This window comes from Schistocerca piceifrons, chromosome 9 (assembly GCF_021461385.2).
Source record: "Schistocerca piceifrons isolate TAMUIC-IGC-003096 chromosome 9, iqSchPice1.1, whole genome shotgun sequence".
Classification (NCBI taxonomy): Eukaryota; Metazoa; Arthropoda; class Insecta; order Orthoptera; family Acrididae; genus Schistocerca; species Schistocerca piceifrons.
Window position 1 is genome coordinate 204,486,912 of NC_060146.1, and position 26,964 is coordinate 204,513,875.

The following is a 26,964-nucleotide window of genomic DNA, read 5'->3' on the forward strand; positions in this document are numbered from 1 at the left end:
AGAAAAAAAAAAAAAAAAAAAAAACAACCCTCTTGAAAGTATTCAGTATAGTGTACGGCAATGATGAGAAAGATAATATTGAGGAAGATAGAAAGTTCATGTTAATGGGAGTTTTTTCTGTGTTGTCTCAACTTAATTGCTAAGTACTCTCTCATTAAAAAAAAAAAAGTCTTGCGTACCTCTGCGTCTGCATCTACGTGTTGGTTGGTTGGTTCTGGAGAGGGGACGAAACAGCGAGGTCATCCGTCCCATCGGATTAGGGAAGAATGGGAAAGGAAGTTGGCCGTGCCGTTTCACAGGAACCATCCCGGCATTTACCTGAAGCGATTTAGGAAAACCATGGAAAATCTAAATCAGGATGACCGGACGCTGGTTTGAACCGTCGTCCTCCCGAATGCGAGTCCAGTGTCCTAGCGACTGCCCCATCTCGGTCCGTGTCTCACAGTGAGACCCATGTATTAGCAGGGCGATTACTTTTGAAATGATACACGGTTTACTTACTTTTTATTCCATCTGTCTTGTTTTAATTTGACTGCACCTTACGCACCCCTACATTCCTCCTTTACGAGGGATATGTGTGACCGCTAACGCTGAGCGTAGCACTGAAACGCGGCCAGCGTGTAAATCGTTCATCGTAAAAACAGTGCTATGAGCCATCTGAAGGATCATATATACAAGGCCTAAGAGAGGGGCTTTGGAAAACTGGAAGACACAAAACCCTGGTATAATAGGAGCAAAAACAAAACACACACACACACACACACACACACACACACTTCAGTGTCATGACTTGTTGCTGTATTCCCCTCTCCTGAAAATAATTGCGCCATCAAAAAGCGGGTAGTTGCTAATTATACCTAAATATTCGTAAACAGCCAACAAACGTGACAGTACTTTTCAGCTTACTAATGTTACCTGTATTTCCCTCTGCTGAAAATAATTAAGCTATCAAAAGCAGGGAGTTGCTAATTACACCTAAATAAACAGCCAACAAACGTTAAGTATTTTTCAGCATAATACTGTTACGCGCCTGCAACATGGCATACTGACGTGTTGCGGGGTGTGCCCAAGGTACAAGCACAGACCAGCTGCTATTGGCACCTTTGGGCAAGTTTCGGAGCATGGTCGTCGAACGCGTGAACGTTGAGAATTTCCTCAACTATTCCAAATCCATCAGGCGCCTTACCTACCTTTCATTCGCAGTCTCCACGTCAAAGCCATCCCGCATGTGCTGACAACCTCAATTGAAAGCAGTGAAGGTGTCATAGTACTGACTAACTATATACTGACAATTATTGAACTATATGAAAAGAAAAACGTAAATTAGTTACGAACTACGGCGTGCACACACTTTATTCAACATATAAACTTCACTACAGGTATTCGGATTTTGGTTATGACCTGTTCGATATGCCTGCTATCATTGGAGAGGTGGCGCAGACGAACTGCGAAATCCTGCATGACCCGCTGAAGTGCCGGAACATCGATGCCGTCGATGACCTCCTGAATGGGTGTTTTCAGCTCAGCAATGGTTTTGGGGTTATTGCTGTGCACCTGGTCTTCAATATAGACCCAGAAAAAGGAGTCGCACGTGTTCAGATCCGGAGAATATGGCGGCCAATCGAGGCCCAGGCCAATGGCCTCTGGGCACCCCAGAGCCAGAATGCAGCCCCCAAAGTTTTCCTACACGAGATCAAACACGCTCCTGCTTCGATGGTATCGAGCTCCGTTTTAATGAACCACATCATGACGAAATCAGCGTCATTTAGGATAATGGGGATGAAATCATCTTCCAAAACCTGCAGGTACCGTCCGGCAGTGACCGTGCCATCGAGGAATATCGCCCCGATTATTCCGTGATTGGACACTGCACACCATACAAGTCAACCGTTGAGGGTGAAGAGACTTCTCGATCGCGAAATGCGGATTCTCAGGCTCCCAAATACGCCAGCTTTGCTTATTGACGAACCCATCCAAATGAAAGTGGGCTTCGTCGCTAAACCAAACCATGCAGCGCATACTAATTCCCATTAAGCACCGCGGCCAACCATACAGTTTGAACGTCCTAACGCGAACCGTTCGGAAGTTACGACGATTTGAAAAGTTTTACCAGAAGTTGGAAATATAGCGCGTACTTCGGTGCGAGATGCTTTTAATAATTTCCACAGCGAAATTCTGTCTCGAAATCTGGCAGAAAATGCAAAGAGATTCTGGTCATACATAAAGCACACCAGTAGCAAGATGCAATCAATACCTTCACTGAACAATAACAACGGTGAAGTCACTGATGACAGTGTCACTAAAGCAGAATTATTCAAATGGTTCAAATGGCTCAGAGCACCATGGAACTTAACTGCTGTTGTCATCAGTCCCCTAGAACTTAGAACTACTTAAACCTAAGAACATCACACACATCCATGCCCGAGGCAGGATTCGAACCTGCGACCGTAGCGGCCGCGCGCATCCAAACTGTAGCGCCTAGAACAGCTCGGCCAGTCTGGCCGGCAGAATTATTAAACACGCTTTTCCGAAACTCCTTCACCGAAGAAGACGAAGTAAATATTCCTGAATTCCAATCAAGAGCAACTGCCAAGATAAGAAACACAGAAGTAGATATCCTCGGAGTAACGAAGCAGCTTAAATCACTTAAGAAAGGCAAGGCCTCCGGTCCAGATTGTATACCAGTCAGGTTCCTCTCAGAGTATGCTGATAAAATAGCTCCATATTTAGCAATTATATACAACCACTCGCTCACAAAAAGATCCGTACCTAAAGACTGGAAAATAGGTCAAGTCACACCAATACCCAGAAAGGGAAGTAAGAGTAATCCGCTGAATTACAGGCATATATCACTAACGTCGATTTGCAGTAGGGTTTTGGAACATATACTGTATTCTAACATTATGAAGTACCTCGAAGAAGACGATTTATTGACACATAGTCAGCACGGATTCAGAAAATATCGTTCTTGTGAAATACAACTAGCTCTTTATAATCTCCGGCCGTTGTGGCCGAGCGGTTCTAGGCTCTTCAGTCTGATCTATATTAACGACATAGGAGACAATCTGAGTAGCCGTCTTAGCTTGTTTGCAGATGATGCTGTCATTTACCGTCTTGTTAAGTCATCAGATGATGAAAACGACTTGCAAAATGTTTTAGATAAGATATCTGTATGGTGCGAAATGTCGCAATTGACCATGAATGAGGAAAAGTGTGAAGTTATTCAGATGAGTACTAAAAGAAATCAGATAAATTTCGATTACGCGATAAGTCGCACAAATCTGAAGGCTGTAAATTCAACTAAATACTTAGGGATTACAATTGCAAATAACCTAAATCACAACGATCACATAAACAATATTGTGGGTAGAAGCAAACCAAAGACTGATTCATTGGCAGAACACTTACAAGGTGCAACAGGTCTACTAAAGAGACTGCTTACACCACGCTTGTCCGCCCTATTCTGGAGTATTGTTGTGCGGTGTGGGATCCGCATCAGGTGGAGCTGACGGACGACATCGAAAAAGTACAAAGAAGGGCAGCTCGTTTTGTATTATCGCGAAATAGGGGAGATAGTGTCACAGACATGATACTGACTGGAGTGGCAATCATTAAAACAAAGGCGTTTTCCGTTGCGACGGGATCTTCTCATGAAATTTCAATCAACAGCTTTCTCCTCCGATTGCGAAAACATTCTGTTGGCACCCACCTACATAGGGAGAAATGATCATCACGATAAAATAAGAGAAATCAGGGCGCGCTCAGAAAAATTTAAGTGCTCGCCTTTCCCGCGTGCCGTTCGAGAGTGGAACAGTAGAGAGACAGCTTGAAGTATTACGAGCAGACAGATGGAGTTGCGATGGGTAGACCGTTGTCTCCTGTGATCGCAAATTTGTTTATGGAAGACTTCGAGGAACGTGCATTGGAGTCGGCGCCTTTAAAACCCGCCTGTTTCTTTAGATACGTTGACGATACCTTCGTTGTTTGGCCTCATGGTAGGAAGAATTTGAATGTCTTTCTAGAACATCTTAACTCGATCCACCCAAACATTCGTTTTACGATGGAGGTGGAAGAGGATGGTTGCCTTCCCTTTCTTGACGTGTTGGTTAGGAGGAAGGATGATGGATCATTGGGACATGCAGTCTACAGGAAACGTACTCACACCGACTTGTACTTGCAGGCTAATAGTTGTCACCATCCAGCTCAGCGTGAAGGGGTACTTCGTACCTTGGTACACAGGGCACATGTCGTTTCTGACCCTGAGACCTTGCCAACTGAGCTGTCCCATCTTGAAGTTACATTTCGTAAAAAGGGTTATAGTGATAGACAGATTGAACGTGCGTTGCTCTATCGACCAACTGTACATCGGATGATTGATGATAATTCTCAGTCAACACGTAAGTCTACTGTCTTTTTGCCTTACGTAGGAAACACGTCCAACAAGATAGGTCGTATTTTACGGAAGTACGATGTGAAATGTGTTTTCCGACCTCCATCTAAAATTAGACCAGTTCTGAGTTCCGTTAAGGATGATCTTGGACTGCGTAAGGCGGGTGTATATCGTATTCCTCGTAGCTGCGGCATGGCATATGTTGGTCAAAGTATCAGGACCATGGAGGACCGATGTACTGAGACTAAACGGCACACACGATTACAGCAGCCAAATAGATCTGCTGTTGCCGAACATTGCTTGGATACTGGTCATTCCATGTTATATAATAACACCGAGATATTGGAACGCAAGTCCAGCTATTGGGACAGTATTGATTGGCGACTCCATGGAGTGTTCTGTGCACCACGAACAGATAATGGATATAATTGGAAGGAGACAGCATTGGTCGTATTTTTTTGTTTTATTATCCGCAAAATCGATTTTCGGTCACTTAGTGACCATCCTCAGTGCTGTAATATACAATTAAAATTGGTAGGCACTGGTCAGTTTATGTGATCGCTCTAAGCTAGTTGATACCAGTGCCTACCAATTTTAATTGTATATTACAGCACTGAGGATGGTCACTAAGTGACCGAAAATCGATTTGCGGATAATAAAACAAAAAAATACGACCAATGCTGTCTCCTTCCAATTATATTGGGGCAGTGTTATTAGGGAGGCAGTTGAGATTAAATTAGCGAGCAACCTCGTTAACAGGAGTGGAGGTTTCTGTTTAAACTCTGTTTGGAATCCGGCTCTCTCCCTTGTCAAAAAACAGAGGATGGTTCATATGGTTCAAATGGCTCTGAGCACTATGGGACTTAACATCTGAGGTCATCAGTCCCCTAGAACTTAGAACTACTTAAACCTAACTAACCTAAGGACATCACACACATCCATGCCCGAGGCAGGATTCGAATCTGCGATCGTAGCGGTCACGCGGTTCCAGACTGAAGCGCCTAGAACCGCACGGCCACACCGGCCGGCAAAAAAAACAGAGGGACACAGTCAATGCTACCTGGTCTGCGAGTTCGTATCTCACTATCGATAGCTCTGAGTTTGGTCATCTTTGGTGGCACAAGTGTTCAATGTGTGTGTGTGTCATCTTTCCTGCTTCAGTCCGAGAACCGAGGTTTTAAATTTGCATGTACGCCGCCTGTCCGTTGCAGCTTGCCTTCAAAATGGCGGGGTGTTGTGCCGCCGAAATATCGGCGGTCGCTGCAAGTGTAACCTGGCTCAATTCCCGGAAGTTATTTGAAAGCTTGAAGATGGCTCACTGAGCCCTCTGCCAGGCACTTTATTGTGAATAGCAGAGTAATCACGTAGATTTAGATTTCATTTCATATAGTTCAGTCATTGGGGACCCTGTATTTACAACTGACTCGCAGACCCAGTCGTGTAAAGCAAGTGGCGCTCGGACAATCGACGTCTCATCACGCTAGCAGTATCTGCTCACTGCCCCCACGTGAATACGACACTGCGGCCCGGTTCCCAATGTTCGATTTACGCCCTTTCGGACGTGTGTTGAATGTAAACGTGAGACAGGGATGGAAGTATGCCGTCGCTGGCCGAACTTTGGGTATAGCTGCTGGCATCGGCATTTGGCGAACAGGCGCTGAAAGAGCAGGCGGCTGGGTTCCGTCCCCCTCCCTAACCCCCGGGACGGCGACAGGTATGCCGGCAGGTACATCGGCGGCAGGTACTGGGCAGACACCGGCCTGGGAGAAGCCCCGCGCGGGGCAAAGCCGGCAGGAATGCGGCCACACAGCAGGCACGTCGCGCACCTGTCAGAGCGCCGTGCGCGAAAACACGTCACGTGCCTGCGTGTCTAAGCGTTGTTTTCTTTTAGGGTTGTAATGCCACTTCCGCGGACGAGAAATAAAAATCAAAAACTAGCTCCCAATACCCCAAAGATTTCCCCCCGAGTCCCAAATTCCCACAAAAGTGAATAAGCGAACGAAGTTCCATTTATCATTATTAATAGGAAACTGCAAAAAGGTGGGAATTTAAGGAGATGGGACCTGGATAAACTGAAACAACCAGAGGTTGTACAGAGTTTCAGGGAGAGCATAAGGGAACAATTGACAGGGAGGGGGAAAGAAATACAGTAGAAGAAGAATGGGTAGCTTTGAGGGATGAAATAGTGATGGCAACAGAGGATCAAGTACGTAAAAAGACGATGGCTAGTAGAAACCCTTGGGTAACATAAGAAATATTGAATTTAATTAATGAAAGGAGAAAATATAAAAATGCAGTAAATGAAGCAGCCAAAAGGGAATACAAACGTCTCAAAACTGATAATGACAGGAAGTGCAAAATGGCTAAGCAGGGATGGCTAGAGGACAAATGTAAGGGTGCAGAGGCTTATCTCACTAGGGGTAAGATAGATACTGCCTACAGGAAAATAAGAGAGACCTCTGGACAAAGGAGAACCACTTGCATGAATATCAAGAGCTTTGATGGAAACCCAGTTCTAAGCAAAGAAGGGAAAGCAGAAAGGTGGAAGGAGTATATAGAGGGTCTATACAAGGGCGAAGTACTTGAGGACAATATTATGGAAATGGAAGAGGATGTAGATGAAGATGAAATGCGAGATATGATACTGCGTGAAGAGTTTGATAGGGCACTGAAAGACCTGACTCGAAACAAGGCCCCCGGAGTAGACAACATTCCATTACAACTACTGACGGCCTTGGGAGAGCCAGTCCTGACAAAACTCTACCATCTGCCGAGCAAGATGTATGAGACAGGCGATATTCCCTCAGACTTCAAGAAAAATATAATAATTCCAATCCCAAAGAAAGCAATTGTCGACAGATGTGAAAATTACCGCACTATCAGTTTAATAAGTCACGGCTGCAAAATACTAACGCGAATTCTTTACAGACGAATGGAAAAACTGGTAGAAGCCGACCTCGGGCAAGATCAGTTTGGATTCTGTAGAAATGTTGGAACACGTGAGGCAATACTGACCCTACGACTTATCTTAGAAGAAAGATTAAGGAAAGGCAAACCTACATTTCTAGCATTTGTAGACTTAGAGAAAGCTTTTGACAATGTTGAGTGGAATACTGTCTTTCAAATTCTGAAGGTGGCAGGGGTAAAATACAGAGAGCGAAAGGCTATTTACAATTTGTACAGAAACCAGACGGCAGTTGTAAGAGTCGATGGGCATGAAAGGGAAGCAGTGGTTGGAAAGGGAGTGAGACAGCGTTGTAGCCTCTCCCCGATGTTATTCAAACTGTATATTGAACAAGCAGTGAAGGAACCAAAAAAAAAAATTCAGAGTAGGTATTAAAATCCATGGAGATGAAATAAAAACTTTTTAGGTTCGGCGATGACATTGTAATTCTGTCAGAGATAGCAAAGGACTTGGAAGAGCAGTTGAACTGAATGGATAGTGTCTTGAAAGGTGGATAGTGTCTTGAAAGGAGGATATAAGATGAACATCATCAAAAGCAAAACGAGGATAATGGAATGTAGTCGAATTAAGTCGGGTGATGCTGAAGGAATTAGATTAGGAAATGAGACACTTAAAAGTAGTAAAGGAGTTTTGCTATTTGGGGAGCAAAATAACTGATGATTGTCGATCTAGAGAGGATATAAAATGTAGACTGGCAATGGCAAGGATAGCGTTTCTGAAGAAGAGAAATTTGTTAACATCCAGTATAGACTTAAGTGTCAGGAAAACGTTTCTGAAAGTATTTGTATGGAGTGTAGCCATGTATGGAGGTGAAACGTGGACGATAAATAGTTTAGACAAGAAAAGAATAGAAGCTTTTGAAATGTGGTGCTACAGAAGAATGCTGAAGATTAAATGGGTAGATCACATAACTAATGAGGAAGTATTAAATAGGATTGGGGAGAAGAGAAGTTTGTGGCACAACTTGACGAGAAGAAGGGATCGGTTGGTAGGACATGTTCTGAGGCATCAAGGGATCACCAATTTAGTATTGGAGGTCAGCGTGGAGGGTAAAAATCGTAGAGGGAGACGAAGAGATGAATACACTAAGCAGATTCAGAAGGATGTAGATTGCAGTAGGTACTGGGAGATGAAGAAGCTTGCACAGGATAGACTAGCATGGAGAGCTGCATCAAACCAGTCTCAGGACTGAAGATAACAACAACAACAACAACATTCGCAAAGTATAACCAACGATCCCAAAGAATACTCCATATAAGTACTCTTTGGGAATCGTCAGTAATGACTAAGTATAATTCAATGCATTGCCACTACGTTCCGAGAGTTAGCCGAAGCAGGTCATATATTTTAACGGTCGTACATGTAGGCGCGCTTAGATTGTTTTTGAGATTGAATAATTGCGATCTATTATGAAGCAGTAATACGATCTTCTGACTTCAAATATCACGGCATTAGAATTCGAACGGAGGACTTTTACCTACTGCAGTAAAGTGAACTTTTAACGAAATAATTGAACTAAACATTACTTAGACAGTGATTTAGGCAACGAACACTGGTAGACAATTTTCATTCATAATAGCCCGTGGTTTATGGAACTACAGTGATAGGTCCGAGGCATATAATTTAAATACCCCCAACACCTGGGAAAGTTTTCTTCTCAAGGCTCGGTTAGGAAGTGACTGATACTGTGCAATAAAACACCCTCTCGTGCCAAGTCGTGCATTTGTGATTTAAAATTCTATCAAATTATTGACATGAAACTCCCGAGTAATAATTACGCGCAGCGATAATATTTGACTGTAGCGCTCGGCGCTTGTGTAGAATCTTTGACTCAAATAACAAGCCCACTGTTACGATTTCTTAGATACTTGAAATTACGACCAGCTTGTAGGGCATTTGTTGTGGATGTGACTGTATTGGTTTTATCGTTAATATTTCATCAGTTAAACATCGATTACGAACGATTAATTACGATTCTTGGAGGGGCAAATATCTCACGCACGTCGACATTTCGGCTCAGCACTGTTATTTTGTGTAACGTCGTCTTCGTAACTTGATAACAATCTCAACACTCTACCGACTGTCGCCGAATTTTAGCCGAGGCCAAGTACAAATCAAACCAAATCATCAAGAAGAAGAGCCGTTATAGGGTGCAACAACAACTAGGGTCATGAGCGCTTATGTCAGAACTGTAGAACACGAGTACAAAGAGAGGAGTTAAAAACGACTACAGGTTAATTTCAAACGATGGAAGAGAAAGCTAAAAACAGGAATGTGGAGAAACGGAGGTCGTGAACTAAAAATTAAGCGGCCTTCGCCATACTGCTACGACGGATAAAAAGTAAAACGCGGTCGACAGCCCGCGCGTCGAAAACTAAAACGACAGATAACTCAGACGGCAAACACAAACGAGAACGTTGTTGTTCTTGTGGTCTTCAGTCCTGAGACTGGTTTGATGCAGCTCTCCATGCTACTCTATCCTGTGCAAGATTCTTCATCTCCCAGTACTTACTGCAACCTACATCCTTCTGAATCTGCTTAGTGTATCCATCTCTTGGTCTCCCTCTACGATTTTTACCCTCCACGCTGCCCTCCAATACTAAATTGGTGATCCTACCAACCGATCCCTTCTTCTAGTCAAGTTGTGCCACAAACTTCTCCCCAACCCTATTCAATACCTCCTCATTAGTTACATTATCTATCCAGCTAATCTTCAGCATTCTTCTGTAGCACCACATTTCGAAAGCTTCTATTCTCTTCTCGTCTAAACTATTTATCGTCCACGTTTTACTTCCATACATGGCCACACTGCATACAAATACTTTCAGAAATTACTTCCTGACACTTAAATCTATATTCGATGTTAACAAAATTCTCTTCTTCAGAATCGCTTTCCTTGCCATTGCCAGTCTACATTTTATATCCTCTCTACTTCGACCATCATCAGTTATTTTGCTCCCCAGATAACAAAACTCATTTACTACTTTAAGTGTTTAATTTCCTAATCTAATTCCCTCAGCATCACCCGAGTTAACTCTATTACATTTCATTATCCTCGGTTTGCTCTTGTTGATGTTCATCTTATATCCTCCTTTCACACTGTCCACTGGATGTGGAAAACCGCCTAAAAATCACATCAAAATCCGCCTCGGCACTCCTTGTTGATAATTCGCGAGGCAGAGTGTGTTCGGGGCTGGCTCCCCTTCCCGCGTCCCAGAAGCGTTCTCTGAACATCCCTTGGCTATCTGGGTGGGTCACTACCCAGTGCAACCCACTACTATCAAAATTTCAGCTTCATATTATTATTAACTGAAGACGTATATCAATAAAATCGCTAAAAATCCTTTTTTAAAATATTAAGTATTCAATGTGAAAAGTAGTGGGTGACACAGCCTTTTTGTTACCATATTCGTATTCATCACAGCAAAATGTACAAAAGTAAGTGACTTTCAATGAAAAACTGTTATCTTGGGTCTCTCTTATTAACGAACAAACAACTTCACCAACTTTGGACGAGTTTCCTTTGTCGATACGTCGTCCAAATCAATTTAAGCCGTTACAGTATTCCACAGTGCAGCCATTCGAACGAAACATACGCCAGTTGGATGCTTTAAGACAAACATATCTGTCACGCAATTCAAATGGACACCTGACGTGCTTTACTGCCCAAACTAACAAAATCAGTCTTCAGTGGTTGCGCTCAGCCGTTATATTTTCACCTCTCTCTCGAATTTGAAGTTGAGTAGTTTTTTTCTAATGTAGACTAATGTGTCATCATCTTTGCTCCTGTTCATGCCTATATACCAGAAAAGCAATATTTATTGCAGAAATTTAAGTTTTGAGCAAAAAAAGTATCACGCCACATCCTTTGTTGTTCTTACTATCACTTACCCTGTTTCCATCTGCTTTCATTTCTTAATTTCCCCAGCTCCTTATGGCGTTTCTCAATTCTGCCTCCATGCGTTAATACTTTCTGTACTTCTACGTTTTTCTTGAGCCGCCTACTGTCTAATCTTCTTCCTATAACGCACACTGTTTCCTCAACTAGTACTATCTTTCCTATAACTGCATTTCGTCATACCTCCCAACCTACCCTGAATCTCTTTTCTCTGTCTTTCCCACTTCCTTCCATACTCTCCCTCCTATACTTTTTGCTTTCACCTACTATATTTCTTACTTTTGCTATTCTCGTCATCATACTTTTCCTTCTTTGCTACCACCGTCCCTCCTTCCTTCCCTTCAATCTTCACAGATTTCTTCCATCCTCTTCTACCCTCCTATGTATCTTACTTTCAATCTTCGTCTTTCCATTCTTGCTACCACTCCATAACCTTCCTTCTCTGTGTATAGTGCTCACATCATTTTCTCACCACTTCCTCTATCTCTCTTCACTTTTCCCTGCTTCCTTTCATAACCCATCCCATTACTGTTTTTCTATCCTCGTCGTATCTTTGATACTATTGCACTTTTCTTCTGCCTACCTCTCCAACTATCTCCCGTATACTTCTGCTCCTATCTTACTTCGTTCTGTCCTCTTCGTCCTCCTGTCTTTATACCCTTCCACCTTATCAGCTCACCCTGTTATTTTATTCGTAGCTCACACTTACTTTTTATTCCTTGTTTTCTTCTTTGCAGTACTCCCTTATGAGGTCAATGTAAATTTTAAATGTCATTTTCTAGACTACTCTGATTGGTTGGGTTGTTTTCGAGGTCCGTTAACGACCCCCAACCGCTTTGCAACGCAAAACAACCTAACCGACTGTTTAAACAAGTAATGCTAGTGGAGCCCGCCCGGTTGGCCGTGCGGTCTAACGCACAGCTTTCCGGGCGGGAAGGATCGCCTGGTCCCCGGCACGAATCCGCCCGGCGGACTTATGTCGAGGTCCGGTGAGCCGGCCAGTCTGTGGACGGTTTGTAGGCGGTTTTCCATCTGCCTCGGGTAATGCGGGCTGGTTCCCCTTATTTCGCCTCAGTTACACTACGTCGGCGATTGCTGCGCAAACAAATTCTCCCTGCACAGTAACCCTGGGTTTGGTGTGGGGCGGCGGAGGTGTGAAGTGGACTGCGGTAGTCGTCGTGGGGTTGTGGACCACTGCGGCTGCGGCGGGGACGGAGCCTCTCCGTCGTTTCTAGGTCCCCGATTAACGTACAATACAATACAACGCTAGTGGTAGGCTAGGGTAGGGTAGACCCACCTGGTACTTGCGGATGCTGTCCAGCTGCTGACGGGTGGGCGTGGTGCCGGGCGCAGGCGACACGGCGGGGGCGGCGTCCTGGGCGGCGGGGGCGGCGGAGGAGGCGGCGGCCGCGGCGGCGGCGGCGAGCGGCGACCTGGCGGGCAGCTGCGGGGGCGGCGCGCGGTTGACGAGCCGGCCGTCCTGCTCGATGCGCAGGTGGTCGCGCGGGGGCGGCACCGGCTTGGGGGGCGACGCCGGCGTCGAGTAGCCGCCCGACGCGCTGCCGTTGGGCGCGCCGCCCTGCCAGCAAACGTAGCCAGTGAAGCTGTAGGCGACTGCAGCACGTCTGACTCGTGTGTTTTGTAACAATTCACACTTGGAAATAGAACTGCGGCATTCAATATGAGAGATCACACTCATCCTTTAGGTGGATATTTTACATGTGGCAGCAACACACACACACACCTCTCATACACTCCTGGAAATGGAAAAAAGAACACATTGACACCGGTGTGTCAGACCCACCATACTTGCTCCGGACACTGCGAGAGGGCTGTACAAGCAATGATCACACGCACGGCACAGCGGACACACCAGGAATCGCGGTGTTGGCCGTCGAATGGCGCTAGCTGCGCAGCATTTGTGCACCGCCGCCGTCAGTGTCAGCCAGTTTGCCGTGGCATACGGAGCTCCATCGCAGTCTTTAACACTGGTAGCATGCCGCGACAGCGTGGACGTGAACCGTATGTGCAGTTGACGGACTTTGAGCGAGGGCGTATAGTGGGCGTGCGGGAGGCCGGGTGGACGTACCGCCGAATTGCTCAACACGTGGGGCGTGAGGTCTCCACAGTACATCGATGTTGTCGCCAGTGGTCGGCGGAAGGTGCACGTGCCCGTCGACCTGGGACCGGACCGCAGCGACGCACGGATGCACGCCAAGACCGTAGGATCCTACGCAGTGCCGTAGGGGACCGCACCGCCACTTCCCAGCAAATAAGGGACACTGTTGCTCCTGGGGTATCGGCGAGGACCATTCGCAACCGTCTCCATGAAGCTGGGCTACGGTCCCGCACACCGTTAGGCCGTCTTCCGCTCACGCCTCAACATCGTGCAGCCCGCCTCCAGTGGTGTCGCGACAGGCGTGAATGGAGGGACGAATGGAGACGTGTCGTCTTCAGCGATGAGAGTCGCTTCTGCTTTGGTGCCAATGATGGTCGTATGCGTGTTTGGCGCCGTGCAGGTGAGCGCCACAATCAGGACTGCATACGACCGAGGCACACAGGGCCAACACCCGGCATCATGGTGTGGGGAGCGATCTCCTACACTGGCCGTACACCACTGGTGATCGTCGAGGGGACACTGAATAGTGCACGGTACATCCAAACCGTCATCGAACCCATCGTTCTACCATTCCTAGACCGGCAAGGGAACTTGCTGTTCCAACAGGACAATGCACGTCCGCATGTATCCCGTGCCACCCAACGTGCTCTAGAAGGTGTAAGTCAACTACCCTGGCCAGCAAGATCTCCGGATCTGTCCCCCATTGAGCATGTTTGGGACTGGATGAAGCGTCGTCTCACGCGGTCTGCACGTCCAGCACGAACGCTGGTCCAACTGAGGCGCCAGGTGGAAATGGCATGGCAAGCCGTTCCACAGGACTACATCCAGCATCTCTACGATCGTCTCCGTGGGAGAATAGCAGCCTGCATTGCTGCGAAAGGTGGATATACACTGTACTAGTGCCGACATTGTGCATACTCTGTTGCCTGTGTCTATGTGCCTGTGGTTCTGTCAGTGCGATCATGTGATGTATCTGACCCCAGGAATGTGTCAATAAAGTTTCCCCTTCCTGGGACAATGAATTCACGGTGTTCTTATTTCAATTTCCAGGAGTGTATATACCAAGTTACCGTTATTAATGTGGATGAACTCAGCGACTGTGATATGACGCCTTTTATTTCAGGTTTACGGCTGGTGGCTAGCCAATATCAATGCACTATATCATAGTTCAACGCATGGCCTAGTACGTCAGTCCCCTGTTCGGACTTCTATCACAGTTCATTCAAGACATCTGTAAAATAAATGTAGGCTTGGTGGAGAACACATCGGTTGGCTCGCTCTCTCACTCAATGGACAGAGAGAGAGAGAGAGAGAGAGAGAGAGAGAGAGAGAGAGAGAGAGAGACATTCCACGAAGATATGCAAATATTGTAATATTGTAATATGTTATTCTACAAGTAAAACTAAAGAAAAAACTTCACGTAAACATAGGTCCGCATATGTTTACTTATTGTGTTATGGCTAATAAAAGATTTTTCCTGAAATTTAACAACTTCGCTAATATGAAACCATCGCAAAACTGTACGAGGTTAAAGTAAAGCACGATTTCCATTTATGTTGTTGTTATTGGTCTGGTGAATCTAAGAAAACATGTCTCAGGCGTGTGTCTGCAGTAGTTTTCCAGAACATCCAAACTAGCAAACATTAGTATACAAGTAAATTTGTTTACTTTCCATTAAGAAATGACAAAATGGTTCAAATGTCTCTGAGCACAATGGGACTTAACATCTGAGGTCATCAGTCCCATAGAACTTAGAACTACTTCAACATAACTAACCTGAGGACACCTCACACATCCATGGCCGATGCAGGATTCGAACCTGCGACCACAGCAGTCGCGCAGTTCCAGACTGTAGCGCCTAGAACCGCTCGGCCACTATGGCCGGCTCCATTAAGAATGTAAAAACGTTTATTTCATTGTTGGCAACTGTTAGTGAGTTGTTTCAGTCGCCTCCTAACATTGAAGAGAGTTCGTTTTCTGTGTCGTTCAGTGAAAGAACATATCAATAGTGTATTTAAGTGAAACCACATAGTAGCTGTTGTAGTTTGTTGATTATTTATGAAATAGGGATGCCTTTCAAATTTGCGACAGAGGAATAAGCCGATGTGGTGTTTATTTATGGCAAATGTGATGGTAATGCTACGGCTGCAGATAACTATCGCGTACGTTATACAAGTAGGACAATTTTACAGAAATTTCTTCTTTGCTTCTCTGGATGTTCTGGAAAACTACTGCAGATACACGTCTGGGACATGTTTTATTAGATTCACTAGAGCAATAACAACAAAATAACTGGAAATTGTTCTTTGCTTTAACCTGTTACAGTTTTCCGATGGCTTCATACTAGCGAAGTTGTTACATTTCAGGCAAAATCTTTTACTAGCCGTAACATTCTAACTAAACATTTGCGGGCCTATGTTTATGTTAACTTTTTCCTTTAGCTTTACTTGTAAGATAACATATTAAAATATTTGTATATCTTCGTGAATCACCCTAATATATATATATGACACTGCAACAGTCCAGAGGCGGGCTGCTACATCTGTTACCGGTAGGTTTGAATAATATGCAAGTATTACGGAGATGACTCGGGAGCTCAAATGGGAATCCCAGGAGGGAAAGACGACGCTTTTCTCAACGTACAATTTGAAAAAAAAAAATAGAAAATCGTTATTTGAAACTGACTGCAGAATGATTCTATTGCCACCAACGCAGATTTCACGTAAGGACCACGACGGTAAGATAGCATAAGAGGACTTACGGTTCGTACGCGGGCATGTAACTAGTCGTTTTTTCCTCGCTCCATTTCCGAGTGGAACAGGAGATAAAATGCCTAGCAGTGGTACGGCACATCCTCTCCAGTGCAGTGTACGGCGGCTTGCGGAGTATCTATGCAGATGTAGATCCTGGAAAGAATGTCCCATGAAAAATCACAGTGGGACTGACTGGAAACTTCCGAGCAACGGAAAAGTCTGCCAGAATGTGGAGAGGTACTCTGAGACCACGAGGGAAAGCAGACCGATATTTCTTCGACACCTGTACAGAACGAACAAAAAACAGACCGGCCAAACGTATCACCTGATTACCTCTGGAACAAGGAGACCACTACGACGTACATTGAAGGAGGTCGGAAAGACTTTGAGAAGTCCAATACCACGGAAACTCAACGTTAGAACTGGACGTGATTCGAAATACCGGGTGGCTAGAATTAAACTTTCCGTTTTTAAGACCTTGTAACACGGAATTTATTACCGTACGAGTAGTAAACTTGGTGGCATTAATTTTCAGAGTATGGGGTGCATGATTTCCATGCTTCTACAGCGCAACCGTCTGGTTCCAACTATGGCCACCAGGCCATCAGTCATCGAGGTTCATACTCTCACACATCTGACCAGTCGCAGTGCACTTCTTGACGTGTCAACATGACTTGGACAAAAGGAGTAAGGCATTAATGGTGAAGCTCTGTTATCAAAACTGTAGTGCTGCAGCTGCACTTCGAGAATATCGCCAGCTGAAAGGATTACGGAAGGGTCTCCTTTCTCCGCCTGCTGTGCCGAGCATGATGAAGTAGTTCGAATCAACTGGAGAACTGGGCGTCGCTCCGGGAAGAGGCCAACAACCGGTTGCACCACAGGTGGTTGAGGAAATCGCTGTTGCTATGGCAGACAACGCTGCGCGCAATTCCCGATCGTCAGGCAGTGCGCGTGCTGTGTCACGACAGTTGAACATCCCGTGGCCCACTGTACGGAAGGTCCTTCGAACCATTGTCAAATGATATTCGTACAAGACCCATTTCCTTCAGCAGCTTGCACCACGGAACAGACAACGACGTGTTGACTTCACTCTCCACTTTCTCACTGACCCTGGACCATCCTAATGACAGACGAAGCCCAATTTATTTGACGGGTCAGTTGAACACACACAACTGTCACTATGCATGAAGTTCCTCTGTATGGTGAACGTGTCACCGTATGGTATGGCTTGACAGCTACGTTCATCATTGGCCCATTCATTTTTGAACAGGTCGCCGCTCACGGATCAAAGACGTGCAATGTGGCTGCGCAGTGTTACTGCGATATGCTTCGCCGGTATTTCATACCCGCCCCACAGGAGAGAGACGTAGTATACTGAACATTTTTCATGCAAGATGAGTCCCCACCGCACATCGCTCGCGAAGTTCATCCACTTCTCCGAAACACATTTGGAAACGATAGAAATATCAGCCAATAGTTTTACAAATTCTTGGCCGGCAGATCACCTGACCTCAGTCCCTGTGATTTCTGGTTGTGGGGCTACCTGAAGGACAGGGTTTGCCAGAGGAACATTCACATATGTGCTGTTCTGAAGCGCAGCATATCAAGAGGGGTAGCCAGCATACCTATGGGCATGCTTCGTAATGCTGTGCAGAAAGCAGTCCTGCGCTTTCACACTCTTCTGGACAGTTGTGGGCGCCATATTGAGGCCTTTCCGTAGCAGTAAGTGTACCGGAATGTAATGGTATGATGTACCGTGGGAGCACATTAAAAGTATTTCAGCGGAACTGATTCTACATTATTTCTCTTCCTCATGCCGTTGACATTAATGCTGCCAAGTTTGGTTCTCGTACGGTAATTAGTTTCCATGTTATAACGTGTTAAATAGGGAAGTTTATGTAGTCTGACAATTTAGACCTGGAAATATTTAATGGTGCCTTACACCAAGCATGCTACAGATATTGAACTATGCACATCCACATGTGCTGCTTGAACTGTAAGTTATATCAACAGTAGTTTCTGCCATTTTGATAAATAATGCATACATTTTAGACGTGAAATGACTTAATTTTTGGTGGTCGGTTGTACCCTGCACCTAGTGAGGTGCATAAATCGAACTATGCTCTCTGTCAAATACAGCTTAACCTGTAAATTGACGAAGTACTCGTATTTTTTCGCGTGGAAATGATATACGTCATTATCTTGGTGTACTCTGATAAACAGTTTCGTTTCAATGGCTGGTAAAATAGTGGGATGTGGTTCACTCTTTGATTTTAATGGCTAGTAAAATACTGGGTTGTGATGACTCAGCATCTTGCCCTGTATGACCTTGAGCTTACAGCCCGAGGTCAAACTGTGTTAGGATTGCCACATCGTTCCTACTTCTTTCTCACCAGGCGGGTGAGCGCTGCAGCAAAGACACACAGAGATGTATGTCAACTCAAAAACCGGCGATAGATAAATGATAAAAAACGGTGAAAAATGAAACGTGAATAAAAAAGTAAGTGACAATGTACCTGGTGATAAAAAATAGTGTGAATGACATATTATATCACCAAAGTTATTGTTGAGCATTTATCTATTTTAAAATGCGTACAGAAACGAAACGTAGAGTTTTCATATTTACTGCAAATGGACGGCGCAACAAAAGGAACAGCGACCGACTGAAGGAATATTGGAAGCAGAGGAAACTGAGGACAATAAAGACAAAGTGTAGCTGTTGCGTGATTATGAGTGGTCTATTGTATGAATATCAAGAGCTCAGATGGAAACCCAGTTCCAAGCAAAGAAGGGGAAGCAGAAAGGTGGAAGGAGTATATAGAGGGTCTATACAAGGGCGATGTACTTGAGGACAATATTATGGAAAAGGAAGAGAATGTAGGTGGAGATGAAAAGGGAGGTACGATACTGCGTGAAGAGTTTGACAGGGCACTGAAAGACCTAAGTCGAAACAAGGCCCCCGGAGTAGACAACATTCCATTACAACTACTGACGGCCTTGGGAGAGCCAGTCCTGACAAAACTCTACCATCTGGCGAGCAAGATGTATGAGACAGGCGAAATTCCCTCAGACTTCAAGAAGAATATAATAATTCCAATCCCAAAGAAAGCAATTGTCGACAGATGTGAAAATTACCGAACTATCAGTTTAATAAGTTCACGAATGCAAAATACTAACGCGAATTCTTTACGGACGAATGAAAAAACTGGTAGAAGCCGACCTCGGGTAAGATCAGTTTGGATTCCGTAGAAATATTGGAACCCATGAGGCAATACTGACTCTACGACTCATCTTAGTAGCTAGATTAAGGAAAGGCAAACCTAAGTTTCTAGCATTTATAGACTTAGAGAAAGCTTTTGATAATGTTGAGTGGAATACTGTCTTTCAAATTCTGAAGGTGGCAGGGGTAAAATACAGGGAGCGAAAGGCTATTTAGAATTTGTACAGAAAGAGGATGGCAGTTATAAGAGTCGAGGGACATGAAAGGGAAGCAGTGGTTGGGAAGGGAGTGAGAGAGGGTTGTAGCCTCTGCCTGATGCTATTCAAGCTGTATATTCAGCAAGCAGTAAAGGAAACAAAAGAAAAGTTCGGAATAGGTTTTAAAATCCATGGAGAAGAAATAAAAACTTTTTAGGTTCGCCGATGACATTGTAGTTCTGTCAGAGACAGCAAAGGACTTGGAAGAGCAGTTGAACGGAATGGACAGTGTCTTGAAAGGAGGGTATAAGATGAACATCAACAAAAGCAAAATGAGGATAATGGAATGTAGTCGAATTAAGTCGGGTGATGCTGAGGGAATTAGATTAGGAAATGAGACACTTAAAGTAGTTGATAAGTTTTGCTATTTGGGGAGCAAAATAACTGATGATGGTCGAAGTAGAGAGGATATAAAATGTAGACTGGCAATGGCAAGGAAAGCGTTTCTGAAGAAGAGGAATTTGTTAACATCGAGTGTAGATTGAAGTGTCGGGATGTCGTTTTCGAAAGTATTTGTATGGAGTGTAGCCATGTATGGAAGTGAAACATGGACGATAAATAGTTTGGAGAAGAAGAGAATAGAAGCATTCGAAATGTGGTGCTACAGAAGAATGCTGAAGATTAGATGGGTAGATCAGATAACAAATGAGGAGGTATTGAATAGAATTGGGGAGAAGAGAAATTTGTGGCACAAACTAGAAGAAGGGATCGGTTGGTAGGACATGTTCTGAGGCATCAAGGGATCACCAATTTAGTATTGGAGGGCAGCGTGGAGGGTAAAAATCGTAGAGGGAGACCAAGAGATGAATACACTAAACAGATTCGGAAGGATGTAGGTTGCAGTAGGTACTGGGAGATAAAGAAGCTTGCACAGGATAGAGTAGCATGGAGAGCTGCATCAAACCAGTCTCAGGACTGAAGACAACAACAACAACAACAACAACAATGCGACGATAGATATGGAAACGTTGTACACGTTATGCATGTCGAATTACGGACGAGGAGGCAGATACGTCGGAACTGTCAAACTGTGCAGAGCAGCGGCGGGGAGGGGTGGTGCGAACAGCGTGGGGCCACCGTCCCGGGAGGTCGCCGGTCGAACCCGAGTGGGGCGGAGGCGCGGTGCCGTTAGGCTGCCCTGCGGCCGCGGCAGGCGGCAACGGGAAGGAAGCTCTCCATCACGGCGGTGGCCTCGCGCTGCGCGTCCCACCAGCAGGTGGAGGAGCTGCCGCCTCCTGCTGCTGCAGCGTTGAGGGTCGTCGCCCGCCGGAAGAGAGGTCCACGCGCTCTGGCTGGCCACAGCGAGGGGTGGATGTGGCGGCGGGCGGCCGCTCTGCACCTGACACGGTGTGCAGGGATGAGCGGGAGAGGCGAAGCGCCAGCGACCCGCTCTATGTCCCTCCGTCTCGCCTCTACACAATCCACGTTAACTCCACAACAATGCCACTTTCCGGGCCTCCTGAACGACCGCATCTACTTTGATTGTCGTAGATACAGATAATAATTAATGCTATTTTGTCTAAAACTGACATGGTGAGACCGTGGCTGTGTACAATTAATGTAGGTTAATTCTTACAAAGAAGAAAACAGCAACCAGCCACTATTAATGTGGTGTCACCGCCAGACACCACACTTGGCTAGGTGGTAGATTAAATCGGCCGCGGTCCATTTAGTACATGTCGGACCCGCGTGTCGCCACTGTGTGATCGCAGACCTAGCGCCACCACAAGGCAGGTCTCGTGATACGAACAAGCACTCGCCCCAGTTGTACGGACGACCTAGCTAGCGACTAGATGTACGAAGCCTTTCTCTCTCATTAGCCGAGAGACAGAATAGCCTTCAGCTAAGTTAATGGCTACGAACTAGCAAGGCGCCATTAGCCATACAGTGATTGTAATTAAAGTCTCCTGTGTATACTCAAGAGCGATGTACCACAATGATTGATTAAAGATAAGTATTAATCCAGCTACGTACTTTTCTTCATAGCATTAATTACGTAGCCTGTTCCAGTACTTCACGCCCGTCTGCGTTAGTCTAGCGTGCATTTTCAGCCACCTCGATCTACAAGGTGTTGGCCCAGCTGCCGACACATCAATTAATACTGCTATTTATTTAGGTAAATAGCGCCGTTACCGGTTACGAACTGGCAAGTTCATCATCCGACGGCTGTTCACATGATTTTCAAGATACACTTTACATTATCGTCCGTTTTCGATTTTTATTATTCCACTGTGGTGTGTTGTTGCCCTACGGTAGAAAAATAGAAGCGCCCTATGTGAAAATAACTAACCTCCAAACGATGAAATACAGCGTAAATAAATGTGAGGTTAAGTGGTTATGGTACTTACGTTGAAAAATCCGCGCGATTTTGTTGCGAAGTTGCAGGATTGTATTTTTCCCATATTCCTAAATATATCCAGCAAGTTACGTAAGTGCATTATCCTGCTGAAATGTAGAGTTTCGCAGGGATCGAATGAAGGGTAGAGCCACGGGTAGTAACACATCTGAAATGTAACGTCCACTGTTAAAAGTGCCGTCAATGCGAACAAGAGGTGACCGAGACGTGTAACCAATGACACCCCATACCATCACGCCGGGTGAAACGCCAGTATGGCGATGACGAATACACGCTTCCAATGTGCGTTCACCGCGATGTCGCCAAAAACGGATGCTACCATCGTGATGTTGTAAAAAGAACCTGGATTCATCCGAAAAAAAAAAATGACGTTTTGCCATTCGTGCACCCGGGTTCGTCGTCGAGTACACCATCGCAGGCGCTCCTGTCTGTGAGGCAGCGTCAAGGGTAACCGCAGCCACGGTCTCCGAGCTGATAGTCCGTGCTGCAGAAACGTCATCCAACTGTTCGTGCAGATGGTTGTTGCGTTGCAAACGTCCCGATCTGTTGACTCAGGGATCGAGACGTGGCTGCACGACCCGTTACAGCAGTGCGGATAAGATGCCTGTCATCTCGACTGCTAGTGATACGAGGCCGTTGGGATCCAGCAAGGCGTTCCGTATTACCCTCCTGAACCCACCGATTCCATATTCTGCTAACAGTCATTGGATCTCGACTAACGCGAGCAGCAATGTCGCGATACGATAAACCGCAATTGCGATAGGCTACAATCCGTCCTTTATCAAAGTCGGAAACGTGATGGTACGCATTTCTCCTCCTTAGACGAGGCATCCCAACAACGTTTCACCACGCATCGCCGGTCAGCTGCTGTTTGTGTATGAGAAATCAGTTGGAAACTTTCCTCATGCCAGCACGTTGTAGGTGTCGCCACCGGCGCCAACCTTGTGTGAATGCTCTGAAAAGATAATCATTTGCATATCACAGCATCTTCTTCCTGTTGGTTAAATTTCGCGTCTGTAGCACGTCATCTTCGTGGTGTAGGAATTTTAATGGCCAGTACTGTATTTAACAGAGAACAACAGCGGTCCTGGACCACTCTGGACGATAACCTTGTCTGTTATTTAACAAGTCTTCGAGCCTCTCACACACTGAACTTATTCCGTAAATCCTCGTACCTCTGTTAAAAGTGGCTGCAATGGGAGACTGTGGCAAATGCTTTCCGGAAATCTAGAGATATGGAATCTACCTGTTGCCCTTCGTCTATTGCTCGCAGTGTATCATGTGAGAAAAGGGCAAGCTGAGTTTCGAACGGGCCATGCTTTCTAAAAAAAAAAAAAAAAAAAAAAAAAAAAAAAAAAAAAAAAAAAAAAAAAAAAAAAACCATGCTGATTCCTGGACATAAGCTTCTCAGTGTCAAGAAGATTTACTACGTAGTAGCGTTGTTCTGTCTGGCTACTCATAACGAGGAGGGAGGCTGGCATGAAAGCCGTGCGTGGCGTTGTTTACACAGCAGCCGACTCCGGTCGCATTGCTTTCCGATTTTAGTGCATTTCTCGGAATATTTTGTGAACTGTTTCAACGTCAGTACTAACGAGCGCTAACTGTCTTCCCATGAATTATTGACTGCAATTGTCAAAAGTATAAGGTTGCATTAAAAAAAAGAAAAAAAAAACATACTTGTTTAAATATCTCATTGATACTGGCGTCCAGAGCGTTATCTCTAAAAAAGATTACGTGACTGACTCCCATCGTACTATGAACTGTGGAAAACCTTGTTTCGATATCTAGAATCGTTCGTGAAACAAAGGCGGTGTTACGTGAATCAATCTGTATAGCCCAGTAAGATTAAGGGGTATTCGAAAGTAAGATCCGATGGGTCGGGAAATCTAAACCACTGTGAAAATAAAAAAAGTTTTATTTCGAACAGTTACCTACTCTCTTCAGCTACTTCTCTACATAGTCGCCGCTCCAACTTAGATACTTGCCTTGGCGTTCTACCAACTTTCTATCACCGTCGTCATAGAAAGCAACCGCCTGTGCCTCCCGCCAATTGTCTACGCTGGTCTACAGTTCATCGTCTGTGCCAAAATAGCTAGCGGCTCACGTGAGAAGAGATGAAACTCAGGGAGAGTCAGTTACAGGGTCTGTTGTGGGTGATCAAACGCTTCGGAGGATCTTCACTGCCCGTGCAGAATGCGGCCGAGAATTGTCGTGAAGAAGCAAACGCGTGGCAGTTACGTTATGTGGGCTGCATGACATCCGGCGAATTCTCTCACCACGCCCTCAAACTTGGAGGGGGCTTCACATTCTAGTCATCTTCACGCGCTCACTGTGCGCTCAGAACTGAAAGGAGTGGCGTGATGTGATCGACGGGCACACTGCAGGCACTTCCCAGCACGTGTGTGCAAAGAAGGGCTCAAATGGCTCTGAGAACTATGGACTTAACTTCTGAGGTCATCAGTCCCATACAACTTAGAACTACTTAAACCTAACTAACCTAAGGACATCACACACACCCATGCCCGAGGCAGGATTCGAACCTGCGACCGTAGCGGTCGCGCGGTTGCAGACTGAAGCGCCTAGAACGGCTCGGCTACCCCGGCCGGCATGTGTGTGCAAAGTTTCATCAGATTGTCACTATGCTTTTCCATTTCGCACCTGATCGGACCTTAGTTTCCGAACAGCCCTCTTACTTTGGACGTCCCTTAAGCCGTTGGCACACGGACCGTGCTGTCGAACGTTAACGTTGAGCGTGCCAAGTTCAACGTGCTGCTGAACGCTCAGGAACGATGCGACTTGTGCACACGGTACGTGCGCCCCAACGTGGTATACGCGATCGCAGCGCACTCCAGCGGCAGTTGAGGAATGTTTCTAGTTCGTAAATCCCACTGTTTACTCGACGGGCACGCGTAAAATTCCTACGTTAGCTCTATTAAAACGCACATTTCCTCCCTCGTCCACGAAAAGGAAAGTACCGTGTCCAATCAATAAGGACAAAGGCTTACAAAAGTTCCATTACAAACAGTGCGGTACAAATTTGGAATACTTCTCCGCATAAGATAAACATGATTTCATCATTCTCACATTTTAGTAAAACCTCAAGGTCAGTCTTACTTGATCACTGTTCCTACTCAGTAGCAGAACCTTTGCAACATGTGAATTACGAAGCGAAAAAGAAGAAGGAGCAAAATATCTTTATACAAGTAGCGCAAGCTGTCCTGTAGATTAAGCCAATCGAACAAAGTCACTCCTCAAAAAAAAGTTGAACTTATATTTACACAACATCAAATATTATAGTATATATTTATATATATAGTATATATCTATATCCTAAAGTATCAGAAGCTAATAAAAACGCGAAAGTTAGGAAAAAAAATTTGGAAATATCAAGGCGGGAACCACCGCCCAACTACTAACGCAATACTGGGCAGTAACGGTACTCATTACGCCTTTTTTTTCCTTTATTAAAACAATCATATATGTACATACGCTAAATCAACCCCACACGATTTGCGTACGTTCATATTATGTTTCCCCTTGCTGAAAACCGTAATCGTAGATATGTTACTAATTGAAATTTAATTATAACAAATTGTACCAAGAACAATGCGTTTTGGGTGGATCTTCAGTATGTCGCTGCCTTCAAATAGCCTGCTCTCATAATATGCAAGTTACAATAATTTTTTTGCCACGAATATGTTTCTCATTATTTTATTGGATCGAATCACACAACTAACAACGGGTTTTCCAGTGATTCTCAATTTGCTGGTGCTCAGAAACGGCACATATACATATAGGATTGAAATGAATGAAATATGGCGCCTCACAACTCTGTACTGAAGTGAGACGGCGTGCTTGTGACGTAGGTGGCGTTGTGCCATCTCATTGGTCAACGCTCAGAATATCTGACATGTCAGATATTGCTCTGCACGTTCGGAAAGACTCCCGAACGTGCTATGCCACGCTATGACGTCAGAAACTCGGCAAGCTCAACGCTCAACGTTCGGATGCACGGTCCGTGTGCCGACGGCTTAAAAGAGTTGGCGTGAACAATTTTGAGGCGGAAGGTGCAAAAGGTCTACTTCTTGGAGATGATGAAGACGATTCTGAAAGTAAATGCCAGAGTAATTCTGGACAGCGTGTACTCGGGTGGAGACTAGCATGGCACCAACGACAGAGCTCCTCCAGGGCCAGGGCAGAATGTGGGACGGGATCGTGTGCTGCGGTGTTGTGTCCTGTGGCGCGGTCGTAAAGCAGAAGAAACTGGAGCCGCCGCCGCCGCGCGGCCGCATTCTGGGGGCGGCAGCCCTCGTCCCGAGGGGGGGGCGTGGTTCGTTACGGCCGCTGGCGAAAGCCAAGCCGGGCCGGCCCGTGTGGGGTGGGTGGCCGTTCGTTAGCCACACTGCCTGCTGCCGCCGTCCGACGCCTCCGCAGCAGGGAGGAGCGGGAGGGACCTCCAGTGGTTCCGGCAGGGCACAGTGGCGAAGCTACGGGGAACTGCCCAAAAGTCTCAGTTATCGCTGTAAGGTGTCTGGCCTATTTTTGACATTTTTTTTCCTTTATTCAATTTCGATTCCCCCGGAAGCGGGCGGCCTGGCAGCAGATTATTACGCTGCTCTGCAGCCTACAGACTTTTTAAAACGTAAGAAAAGAAACAATAAAAAGGCGATAAAACGGTGACTTAAATTGTAAAACGGCGGAAAAATAGGGGAAAGTTAAAACATAAAGCAAAGGGTTGCAATGCTAAAATAAACAGGAATCAGACAAGTAACATAGTAGACAGACAATTAAAAAAAACATGGCGACAGTCTGGTTTCTGTTCGCAGGGGATATAAAAATCACACCCAGCGACAGTATGATGTCCGTTCACAACACTTCCGAAAGGACACACAACACTGAACACTCACTGTAAACACTGCACGAAAAAGTCGGCACAAAGATGACACACCCTAGCCAAGGGAAGATGGGGGGGGGGGGGGGGGAGGAACCTCGACGGATGAGAGGGA

At 45.5% G+C, this 26,964-nt stretch overlaps 1 protein-coding gene across 1 annotated transcript in view; it reads right to left on the bottom strand.

The window, feature by feature from the left end:
* LOC124717377 (protein PALS1-like) overlaps positions 1–26,964 on the bottom strand; it is a 550,527-nt gene that overhangs the window by 145,827 nt on the left and 377,736 nt on the right. Inside the window, exon 4 of the mRNA XM_047244219.1 lies at positions 12,551–12,772. Within this exon, the coding sequence (XP_047100175.1) occupies positions 12,551–12,772 (222 nt within the window). The remainder of the gene's footprint in view (positions 1–12,550; positions 12,773–26,964) is intronic.